The 11,703-nt window shown below is 51.2% G+C and overlaps 1 protein-coding gene across 2 annotated transcripts in view; it reads left to right on the top strand.

Annotated features, from left to right (window-relative positions):
- The window catches only part of STK32C (serine/threonine kinase 32C), a 96,840-nt gene extending 86,779 nt beyond the window's left edge, over positions 1-10,061 (top strand). For both annotated transcript variants that reach the window (XM_056352587.1, XM_056352588.1), the window contains 5 exons: positions 8-124; positions 2,805-2,930; positions 3,100-3,231; positions 4,949-5,016; positions 5,849-10,061. In XM_056352587.1, the coding sequence (XP_056208562.1) occupies positions 8-124; positions 2,805-2,930; positions 3,100-3,231; positions 4,949-5,016; positions 5,849-5,987 (582 nt within the window). In that variant the 3' untranslated portion in view covers positions 5,988-10,061. The remainder of the gene's footprint in view (positions 1-7; positions 125-2,804; positions 2,931-3,099; positions 3,232-4,948; positions 5,017-5,848) is intronic.
- Positions 10,062-11,703: the final 1,642 nt, after the last annotated feature.

Here is an 11,703-nt window from a genome sequence, read left to right as displayed (position 1 = left end):
CCCCCAGAGACCGTATGACATCCACTCGAACAACCCTGTGGAGTCTTTAATTCAGCTGTTCAGTACTGTGAGCGTTCAGTATTCGTCTGCATGGTCAAAAGAAATGATTGCTCTATTGAGAAAGGTAAATGAGTCCTGCTGACGTGGTTTAAGTTGTATATTAGCCACAGTGCATGCAGGACTAGCTGGAAAATCTTCAGCCTATTAATAAATAATGTAAAATTGAAATGGGACTAATTTTTATGACTTTGTTCAGGCTTAAGCGCAGATTAATCACGTTTTGTTTGTTTATTATACCTGTAATAAGATGCATTATCTTTGATAGCAAGGGCTTGTTTTGGTGTGACAGTCAAATTCCCACCTGAGCTAGAGCTGTGCCCTTCCAGCACCCCCTCTGTGATCACTGTAACCTAAAAAGTCAGCAGTTGTGGCCGAGTAAGATGTGTAAGTGTAAGATGGAGGAGTGCATGCTGCCGCTGCTGTATTAGCTGCTCCCTCTCACCAGTTCTGCTGGGCTGAAGGGCCTGACTTGGTGTATTTGGTTGTTAGAACTCTTGTGGGGGGGTCCATATCTATGGGACAGTCCGCTACTTTCCTCATGCTGCTACACAAGAAAGATGTGGAGGCTGTTTTAGCTTCTGCTTGCTTGAGAACTCAGTAGCTGATGAGTGTGCTATACAGAAGATATACATGGTACTGACAGCAAATAAGTGACTCTAATGTAAGTTAATGTTGGGTGGACAATTTACATAATTAGATTTTGTTTTAATGAATAGCAGCATTGTTAGTTATGGCTGCAGTGGAGTGTTCAGCAGGTTTGCATTGCCATCTGCTGGGCTGCCGGCAGCCGGGCTCCTGGAGACCAGGCAGAAATTAAAACATCTCACCAGGAAAATGCCAGCAGCCGCCTCAGCCTGGAAGGACACCCCATGTCATATAATCATAGAAGCAGATTTGTAGAATTGTTTGGGTTGGCAGGGACCTTAAAGATCATCTAGTTCAACCCCCTGCCATGGGCAGGGACGCTTTCCACCAGACCAGGTTGCTCCAAGCCCACGTACAAAGCCCCTCTCCAGCTTCTTGCCGGCCCCTGTAGGTGCTGGGAGCTGCTCTAAGGTCTCCCCGGAGCCTTCTCCTCCCCAGGCTGAGCAGCCCCAGCTCTCCCAGCCCGGCTCCGTAGCAGAGGGGCTCCAGCCCCCTGACCACCTCCGTGGCCTCCTCTGGGCTCGCTCCAACAGGCCCATGTCCTCCTTATGTTGGGGGCCCCAGAGCTGGACACACGTCCCCCAGAGCACTGGGGTTCCTGTGCTCGGAGTGTCCCAGCCCTGTGCCCTGCCCACTGGAGCAGCCCAGGGGGCTCTGCTGGTGCCCAGGGGTGATGTTGGGTGCTGCATTGCCCACCTGCCTGTAGAGCCAGCTCCTGCTCCCTGCTCCTCACTCCGGCACTGGCACTGTGCTGGCATCGATGCCCCTTGTCTCCTTCCCACGTGGCCTTACTTGGGAATTGGGGTTTCCTCCCTTTTTGTTTTAAAGATGAAGATAATTTTATGCTGTGAAAAAGTGCCTGAGAAGTTCCCCAGGTGGCAGTTGCTGGTCGAGGCGGTCTTTTACCCTGTGCCCTTCACAAGCATCCCTGTGCCTGCACATTTGGTGGGCTGTACGTACAGTCACCATTACCTGCTTCTTGCATACCTTGGGCACTGGAAAAATACTTAGTGCTGACATTTTCTGCAAAAAGGCTGTAACCTCCTAAAATTAGTCTGTCTAGAATTACGCCACAGTTTTTAAAAGGAAACAGTGCTAGACAGGCATTTTTTAGAGGTCTTGCCATAGGTGTCCAGTTTGTGGAGACCATATACACTCAGTTTGCAGATGCCCAGAACTGAGCTGGGGCAGCCAGAGGTCAGGACTCAAGTTCTAGGTGCTCTGGAAAAAAGGCAAGAAATGGTCCAAAGGTGGGGTGCGGCTCTGGTGCTGGTGGCAGTGGCACAGGCAGGCAGGGGAGCTGGCATCTGGAGAGGGGCGAGGGTGGGTGCATCTTGCCTGCCACGAGCATCCCGTATTTGAGAGAGGAGGGACGCACACAGGGCTCTGAGGATGTACTGTAAAGGTGGCATCAATGCTTTGGTGAAGATTTTCACAGGGGGAGACCAGGCACAGAATTTTACTCAGACCCTGTGTTAGGTGTGCCTCTCTGTTAGATGTAGCTCCACAGGAGGCATACCTCCAGCAGTCTGGGAAGCTGTAGCTCATCAGCTGAGCATACAGCATAGTACACAGTGCTGAATTCTTTGAAAAATCTGTCCTCAGACTGGTCTCTCAGCAGGGCAAGCAAGCATTTTGATTTTTTTTCTCTGTGCTTCATTAGCCGTGTGTGTGATAAATGGAGCAGTATCCCCTGGTGTCACAGAAGTGGTGTGAAAACAGGACATGTGGAGGCTGAAACCCAATGGTGACCCTCAGGGGGAATCAATGTCTTTATGAGGGAGCAAGGTCTGTCCCTGGCACGAGAAGGAGCTCGCAGGGCAGCAGCACCCAGGTGCAGTGGTGAGGGGTCGTGCAGCGTAGGCAGGCATGGGAGGAACAAGCCTGTGTTGGTCCAAGAGCTCACGGTACCAGATTTTTGGCTGTCTGATTTCACAGCCTCCAGAAAGTTTTTCTATTATTTTTTTCCCTATAGTAGTTACGTATTTCCCGTGGCAGAAAGCTTGCTGCATGGCTGAAACATCTGAGTCGTCTTAACGACAGGGTGCCACAGGGCTCCTTTTCTTTCCCCTCTGACAGGAGTGCCTTTCTCTCCCCAGCTGCTGACGGTGAATCCCGAGCATCGCTTTTCCTGCCTGGCTGATGTTCAGGCCTCGGCGTACTTGTCCGGTGTGGTCTGGAGCGACGTCTGTGAGAAGCGGGTGGAGCCGGGCTTCGTCCCCAATGTGAGTAGGAGCGATCTGTGTCCCGGTCCCAAGCAGGGACGGCTTCTTGTCATGAGAGGAACTGCTGCGTTCAGCAGAGCTTTCTGATGGAAGCAGTTCCTGAGTCTGTCTGCTGCGAGAGCCTGTGCTGTGCCTAACGCGCGCGGTGCCGCGCTGTGTGTCCTGGCAGAAGGGCCGCCTGCACTGTGACCCCACCTTCGAGCTGGAGGAGATGATTCTGGAGTCGAGGCCCTTGCACAAGAAGAAGAAGAGGCTTGCGAAGAACAAGTCGAGGGATAACAGCAAGGACAGCTCACAGTCTGTAAGTGCTTTCTGGGGTAACGGCCAGCTGGGAAAAAAGGCTGAGCTGCTGAATGTGGGGTGTAGAGCAGTCGTAACTGCAACGGTGCTGCAGTAACCGCAGATTTGTTTTGATAAAAACATTTGCCCGATGCAGTCTTCTTGACAAGCAAATGTTCCTCTTACCTCAGTTTCTTAAAACTCTTTCACAGTAACCTGTCATTTGGAAAATGAAATGAGAAACAGAGGTCTGGGCACACCTGTCAGAAGAAAAACCGGAAAAACACCAAACCACATCCATATGGTCTTCACCATTCCTAGAGGCGCTGCCTGGTGTCCGTGGCAGCTGTCAGTGGGGTTATGGGGGAGCGGTTCCTCCAGTCTGGGGTGATGGCCATGCAGAAACACCCCACCAGTCAGTCCCAGGTGTGGGTACCAGTCCTGTGCTTTCTGTTGCTGCGTGAGCATGCGGCTGGGTGAGCCCTGCAGCCCTGCTCTGCCCCCACACCGGGGCGAGCTCTGGCTGTGCTGGCTGCCATCAGCACATGAGCCTGGGAGAGGGGCACCAGCTTTCTGCAGAGAGGTATCCATTAGCCAGGAAATTAGGCCAGAGATGAGATGCATTTGTTTCTTCTTTTCACTGTGGTGGTCATGGTGCTTTTATATCACTGGGGAGGTAAATACAAGAATCCGATTTTTACAGAGCAGACACATCCCAGGAGTAAAACCATCTTACACAGCAGAGCAGGTACATGGTCCCGCAGAGAACAGGCGTTTGTAGGGGTGTTTGCAGGTAGGCTGCTGTGCCGGGGAGGTCTGTGAGAGCAAATGTGCATTACCCACCCCCTGCCTCCCCTGCGCAGTGCCTCTGAGCTGTGCAAATCCCAGGCTAAGGGAACAAACATCTGTTCTGCCCCAGCGAGGTCAGGGGGAGCATCCCCTGTCTTGAGAGCGACAGGGAACACCAGGCAGGATTTTGCCTGTCTTGTTGTCTGCACTAATTAACTGCAATGGATCCCTTCCCTCTTCAGCAGGAGTTAATGCTGCGATCAATGAGACTTACTGAAAAAGGATGAAGGATAAATCAGGAGGAAAAAACCAAGAATAAGCAAATTTGCAAATGCCTCTCTGAGGTTTTGCTGCCGGGAACATTAAGGGCACTTTGCCTGCCGGGACCCACACCGATTGCCAGTGCCCACGCAGGTGCCAGGCAGGAGCCTGTCCCTCGCCGTGGCCATCAACCCGTGGCTGGGGGTGCGGGGGTGGGTGAGGCTCCGCGGTGGGTGTCCCTGCTTTGGTTGGAGGCGGTGTGCTGCAGCAGTGTCTGGCTTCAGAGAGGTCTCTGCACCCAGGCAGAGGTGATGCAGGAGGTAAAATAAAGGCAGAAGTCAGGAGGCAAGGGCTGCCCACACACCTGCATGCCGGCTTTGTGCTGGTCTCTTCCCCGTGCTGACTTTCATTCCTGTGGGCAGGTAACACTTCCAAAAGCAGAATACACAGATACATCTGGAAAGCTGTGCACTATCTATGTTTTATGGAAAACTGTGCTTGTCACAGATGAAACAAGACCCTGGTGAAAGCCATGAAGGCTAGCAGCTGTGCTGTTTCCATCCTCTGTTTCAGCTGAAGTCTCTGGTGGCTGGGAGGCTCCGTGCACAGCGCTGGAAGTGCTGCGATGCTGCAGGCAGCAGTGAGATGCAAATGGCACTGCTTATGCTTGTATTGTTTTTCTTCAACAGGAAAATGACTATCTCCAAGAATGCCTTGAAGCTATCCAGCAAGACTTTGTCATCTTTAACAGAGAGAAGTGAGTGTGTGGGTTTGTTGTTTTTTTTTTAGGAAAAAATACTCTTTTTTTCCACTGACTTCCCTTAGGAATCAGAGTGTCAGTGCCTGATGGCTGGGAGCATCTTGCTGCCAGCGGCTTAGCCCTGGGTGACTAACATCAGCCAAGGAGCTCAGGTGCTGCCTCTGTATGAAAGTAGTTCTGACCCAAAAGGGAGACAAGATGAGGGATTATTAATCACTTTAATAAATTAAATACAATATGCTGCAGAGAGATTTCTGGGATTTAACATACATATGTGACACTTCTTCAGTTCCCCCACTGCATCATCTCACCTATCCTGCTTTTAGAGGATGATGTTTTGGAAAATGAAGGCAAGGAACATGCTAAAATCTCTGCAGGGGATGAGCAGGCAGTGAAAGCGCTGGAGTTAAAGCAGTTGCTTTCCCCCGTGTTTAGGCACACTGCCATGGGAATGTTCAGTTCGTAAGTAAAGCAAGAGACAGCCTCCACGGAGGAGGTGCGCGGCTGGGAGCCTGCTGCCCTGGCCATGGCACAGGGCACTCGTGGCCAAGGTCTGGGTGGGCAGCGCTCCTGAAAGCTGAAGCCTTGCAAGTCATTGTGGAGTATTTCAGAGTGTTTCAGCGTGTTTTGCTGGTGTGTTGGTCCCTGTCATGGCCTTTTTATGTGCTCTGTGTGTGCGTTGGAAAGGCTCCTCTTGTTCACCATGGGTCTGCTGTAGGCATCTCTTGAGGAGTGGTGTGGGCAGCACGGGGCAGGCTTGCTGCAGACCACCTTTGGGGGTGCCATCTGGGGCTGACTGTGTAACACGTGGATCCTCTGCTCCGCACAGGCTAAAGAAGAGCCAAGAGCAGATGAGCGAGTCTGTGTCCCCCCCTGAGACCACCGATGAAGCCGAGACGGAGGCTGAGTCTGAGACCTCCAACTTGAACATGTGCAGCTCCGTCTGCTCCTCCACGGGCAGCAGCTAGGCTGCAGCTGCCGGGCGAGGGTGGCCAGCCCGCGCCGTGCCGATAACCCGTTCTCAGGTTGCACTGAGCACCACAGGCTGTCCTCCGATACCACCGGAGAGCACCGACAACTCGTCTTGCAAAGCTGTAGCAAAAGAGAGAGTTCTTACGGAACTGCATTCCTGGATTTAACGGATCGCCAGTTTGGCACACTGGTTGCCTGTTGTGGGTAAAGATACTTGCTATGCAACTTGTCGGAGAAGGTAGATCAACTTCTTTTGCTTGTTCTTTTTTGATGTCAGATTGCTGATCTGCACATGGTTTTAAAACAGTAAAGTGACAAAAAAAGAACTTACGTCCTTGGGTACTACAAGGGGCGACGCCAGGTGGGTGTGGCGAGGGAGGAAGGCTGAATGGGTGGCTTGAATTTTACTTTGGCGTTCCTTGTTCATAAAGGCTGCCATAGGGACAAGCAATTCCCAGTGTAAATCAGGGCAGCTCCAGGGCCTCTGCGGGCTGTGGTGGGTGGCACCAGCCTCCTGGGGGCCTCGAGCTGCTTGAGTCCTGCTGCAGAAGGACATCCCAGGCACGTCCTTGTCCTCTCATCACCTGTCAGAGTTTCTTTCCCAACTCGGGGCAAATAAATATTTTATCGTACACTCCATGAATTCTTCAGGGGCTGGGTAATAATTAAACATGTAATTGAGCTGCAGAATGTATTTAAAATACTTGCTTTCTTCACATAACTGCAGTGAGTGGCGAGGAGCTGTGCGAGCTGACCAGAGCGTTTGGTTCTGGTTGTCCGGGCTTGGAGGACACTGTTTGTCACAGGTTCAGATTTTATTGGAGGTGAAGTGGGTGCCTTGCATTGCCGCTTGGTTACAAAAGATGGGAATATCTTATTTTACCCTTCAATTTCCTTTATTTTCAGTGCAAAGTAAAAGTACTGTATATAATTTACTGATACCTGTTTTAACTTCTTAATAAGATGGGAGATCTCCTAAACTTGTTCCAGCTGTGGATGTTGCCTGCCTTGTTCCAGAAGCTTTCACTATATTAGTTGCCTAATCTGCTGTATGTAGAGTGGCTTTTGGTTTCTATTGCTAAAAATGAGCCATGGGTTCTGCTGCAGCGTACGGCTACTGTGATAAACAGGGGCTTCGTCAGGACTGCATTCACCTTTGAACTATCAACATCTGTTTGCTGCCAGACATTAGGAGGTTGCAGTGTTTGCATCCTTACTGTACATTTGTAACATAAAAATGGGTAGAAAATGTTTTTAACAGATGCAGACTCTTTCAGGACATGTTTTGTTGCGTTTTTCTTTTCCACAAATAAAATAGAAAAGCGTAACTGGTATGAAACAATTTTATATGAAAAATGACACGACGCATTTGTTTTCCACAGTTTTATGTGGAAACTAGTATGTGGCTAAAATTGTGCAGAACCAAATTTTCACAGATGTCTTTAAAAGAAGCATTCAGGTGTGCAGGCACAACTCGCACAGGGGAGGGGGGCCAAAGCTCTGATGCCAGTTGCACAGTTATTGTCGGCACGGAGCCAGGTAATGGTGAGCATCCAGCCCTGGGCCGTGCCCGGCGAGGGACCGGGGTCGCACCGCGGGGCCCTGGGGTTGGCCGCAGGTCCTTGCACAGGCATGCCCCACACCTCATTAGAAGCTGCGTTAATGAGGGGCTGGAGGGGAGCTGCAGCCGTTCCATGAGCGAGGTCTGAAATAAATGCTTTCCCCAGCTACAGGAGGGCACCTACCCCCAGCTCTGGCCCTGGGCTGTGCTGGCGGGGGGACCTGCCCTCTCTGCCTCTAGTGACATCCAGTCTGATTACTGGGTACCAGGGTAGACTAATTACCCTAATCACTTTCTCCCACATATCAGAGCACACCTGTGTGTGCGTGGATGGGCCACACACTCTGGCCCCGTTTGCTGCTGGTGAGCAGCCCTTGCTCCCTGCGTGGGCAGCCTGGTCCTCACCCCCGTTTCTCTCTGCGTCTTGTGTCCCCTGTGCCCCCGGCCTGAGCACCCGGCTCTGTCCCAGCACAGTGTGCTGCGCTTTGGCTGCCGGCTGTGCCGCTGGCTGTGTGCCTTGGTGGGCTCAGCTCCCACAGTGCGGGAATGGTGCCTGTTGGCAATGGCCACCAGTGATGGCCAGGGTGCCTTGCAACGTAGTAGTCACACCTTAATCTCAAGTCACAAGACCAGATCAGGACCGGCTCTGATTTGCTTCTGATCAGAGCAGTGTGATAATTCTGCTGCTGTGAGGGCCACCGCTTGGCCTGCCAGGACTCAGGTGGGGCAAGAGAAGCAGACTGAGGGTCAAAACCATGTATTTATTCAGGAATTAGAAATTACAGATGATTTACTCCACCGGTATGGACAGTTTTTTCCAGTAGACACCATTGCACTATCATCTTTCTGTAAATAATTACAAAAGTTCAGACTATCAGAATGACAAGGAACATACTTATTTTTTGACCAAACTGTTCTGTATATGAGATGCAGATAGATCCTATTCAAGCAGAAGCTCTCAGGCCAGGAGGGATGTCAGCAGTTTGGCAGGACATGTCTAACAGCCATTTTCATTGCTTTCTGTAGGACAAGTGACAAATGGCCTGTGAGGCCAAGGTTGGCGCATGTAGGGAGGAGCTGGCTCACTTCTGAAATGGATGTTTCTTACCCTAAACTCTCTCCGTGTGGGTCATTTATGTTCCCTTTTCAGCACTGCTCTTCCTGGGTAAATTGTGCAAAATGTCCTCAGCAACGCTCAGCAGAAACTGGGAAGGCTTCTGGGGAGCCGCCAGGTAGTTTGTCCTTCCCAGCTGAGGAAATGTGGGGCAGGTTCTGGCTGCCCGGGAAGCACCGCTGAAACCCAGCAATGCATCTCCCAGGGATGTGCCGGGGAAAACTCTTCTTTCTGCCTCAGTCTGTTTCTAAACCTTAAATCACTGAGAGAAGTGACAGGACACAGACCTCTCGGACCATTGCGCTGAGCAGCAGGACACCGTGAGTGTAATACAACTGAAGTGCTCATTTTTCATCTTCAATAATGCATGGGCCTAACTTCATCAGTGCCCATTGGGGACCAGGTTTTATTGATGCTATTTATGCCTAGTCCCTGGAGAAGAAATTACAAGAAAAGAGTAACTGGAAAATGGAAAAATGATAGGAAACAGGTACATGTATGCTTCATTGTCAAAATCTCCACAATGGGTTTCAATGCACAGGGCCCTTCCACTCTTGCTGTGCTGCTGTTCTCTGGGGCCCTTTTGTGCCATGTCCCCATCGCTGTGTCCCCATAACGAGCCTGTGCTGACTGGGCTGGCTGAGCTCCTTCCAGGGGTGCCCGGCTGTAAAGCTAACCCCCTCCGTGGGCTCCTGCAGGGGATGGGCGCCCCTTTGCTCCCTGTCCCGCTGCGTTGGGGGGCTGCTGGCACAGACCGGGCTGGGGTGGGGAGCTGTGCCTGGGGGTGCGGTGGGGTTGCCCACCAACGCCGCCCTCCAGTGCCGCTGTCCCTGTGACCGTCAGTGTTGAACCAGTCTGGTGCCGGTGCCGGCCAGCGGCCGTGTGCGGAGGGCTGTGGCCTGTCGGTGGTGGGGCGGCTCATGCGGCATGGGGGCAGCTGGCCAGGGCCAGCGGATCGACCGGCAGCTGCCAGCCCTCCTGGCTCCTGCAGCGCGGGCAATGCACGGCACGAGGCATGCGCTGGCGCAGGGGGTGTTCGCTGCAGAAGGACTGGTGCCAGTGAAAAACGCGTGGCTTTGAAAGCCCCCAGACCGCCCCTCTCCTGCTACGCTCTCCGCTGCATTAGAGCCTGAGGCAGCCCTAGATGTGAGCAAAACTCACAGTGAAGTCGTGAAATACTCCTGGTACCAAACCCCATCACGCAGAGCTTGAAATAAGTCAGTCGCAGCTCTGGTTTACATCTCCACTACAACCAGAATACAATAATTTTCTGTGTATAAATATTTAAATACATGTATTTTTTTGTATAACAGATTTATACAGGGTGTGCCATTGTTCGCTCTGAAAAGTCTACATCACCTATAAATTATTCCCCTTAAATTCCTTGCCATAAGATTGTTTTCTTATCTCTGTTGTATTACAAAGTTTTGTAAAGTTGCATATTTTTAAGTGTTTCCATTGAATTCCACAGACTTCACTGGGAATTTTGCATAGAAAACAAATGCCAGATTGGGTCCCGGTTTTTCTTCTGCTGCCAATTCTTTATTACTCTCTACCTTGCCAAAAAGAGAATAGGAGTAATAAAATAATAGCAAAGAGGCCAATATAGCAACTTAACATTTGACAGTGCTGAAATCCTGATGCCTTGGTAGGGTATTTTTTAAAAATTATTTCAGTGGAAATATATGTAAAGTATATCTTTGTATTTTATGTTAATACATTTCTGTAATTTTATTGCATGAAAATTTTACCATGTCACAGAATATTTAAGTTACGACAAGTTTGTGGTTTTGTAGATACTGCGAGAAGCCATTGTGTACGTGGAGTAATAAATGTGTATTTTTAACGTTGCCAAGTATTTGCCATTTCTAGGTTACTGATGGGGGGGGGCGGGGGAGCAGAAATTGTATCTGGAAAAAAGTGGATGTTATAATTACATTTCTTATTTACACATCGCAGGCTGGAGTTGTTCAACATCCCAGTTACACCAGCCTGCAGCGTGCCACAGCTCCCAGCCCAGCCCCAGCGGCAGGCGCAGCTCCTGCCCACCAGCTGGCCATGCCCACTGCTTTCCGTCTGCTGCATCTGCATGGGGCAGCGTGGGGCTGGCACTGGCAGCTGGTGGCTGTGAAGGCACCAACCACGAAAGCATTAGAATGGTGAAAGCTTGCCAAAGCCCAGCTGGACCCCCCGAGCCAGTGGGATGCTCAGTGCTAGTGTGCAGCCAGGGGTGGGATGAGAGCAATAGGAATGGGTGGGATGAGAGCAGTAGGAATGCGGCCATGATGCTGCTTGAAAGCTATAAAATGAGTGTTAAAAAGGGGAAAAGATGAATCCAGGCATTTATAGTGTCCCACTTTCTGGTGTCAGAAGGTATTTGTAATTCCCCAGGGAGAGTTATATCTTTATAGCAGTGGGACTGGGGGGCCCTTTCGACGCCGGGTTTGGGGACTCAGTGAGGATGAGGAGTGTTTCAGGCATGGTCACCAGCCTGGGTTGCCCCTGCTCATACCGGTCCCAGCCTGGGGGTACCCACACCACAGCTGGGACTGAGCCAGGAGAGCGGGATGGGGGGAGGGGGGGGGGGGGGGGGAACAGCAGGATGGGGCTGGGTGCACGTGGAGGGCGGTGGGGGTGGGTGGCAGGGGACCCTGGCCCTGCTGTGGTGGGGAGAGCGTGATGGCTGCGGCTTGCTGCGTTTTAGTATTTCACTGCACAACCCTGGATTTTGTATCTTAAACTCGATTAAAAACAGCCCTGGGGAGCTTCAGGAGGTCTCAGTTTTTTCTCTTTCATCCCTCATCAGTACTTGGAATTATTTATTACGGTTGTTGGCACAGTGTGCTGGCTTGCTTCATCTCAGGGTAGAAAAGCATCTACAAAAGCTCTTTCTGACTTCAAAAGAAGTGGTGAAGGAACAAGACAAGTCAATATATGAGCCTTAATGTGGCTCGCTCGGCAGAGCCCTTTGCCAGCAGTGGCAGCCCTGTGCCCAGCCACTGGTTTGATGCCTCTGCTGTGACCCCTCACAGCATCC

The sequence above is a fragment of the Falco biarmicus genome, chromosome 9, assembly GCF_023638135.1.
Source record: "Falco biarmicus isolate bFalBia1 chromosome 9, bFalBia1.pri, whole genome shotgun sequence".
Lineage (NCBI taxonomy): Eukaryota > Metazoa > Chordata > Aves > Falconiformes > Falconidae > Falco > Falco biarmicus.
The sequence above is the reverse complement of the archived record's forward strand: the minus strand, read 5'-3'. Positions and strand labels throughout refer to the sequence as shown.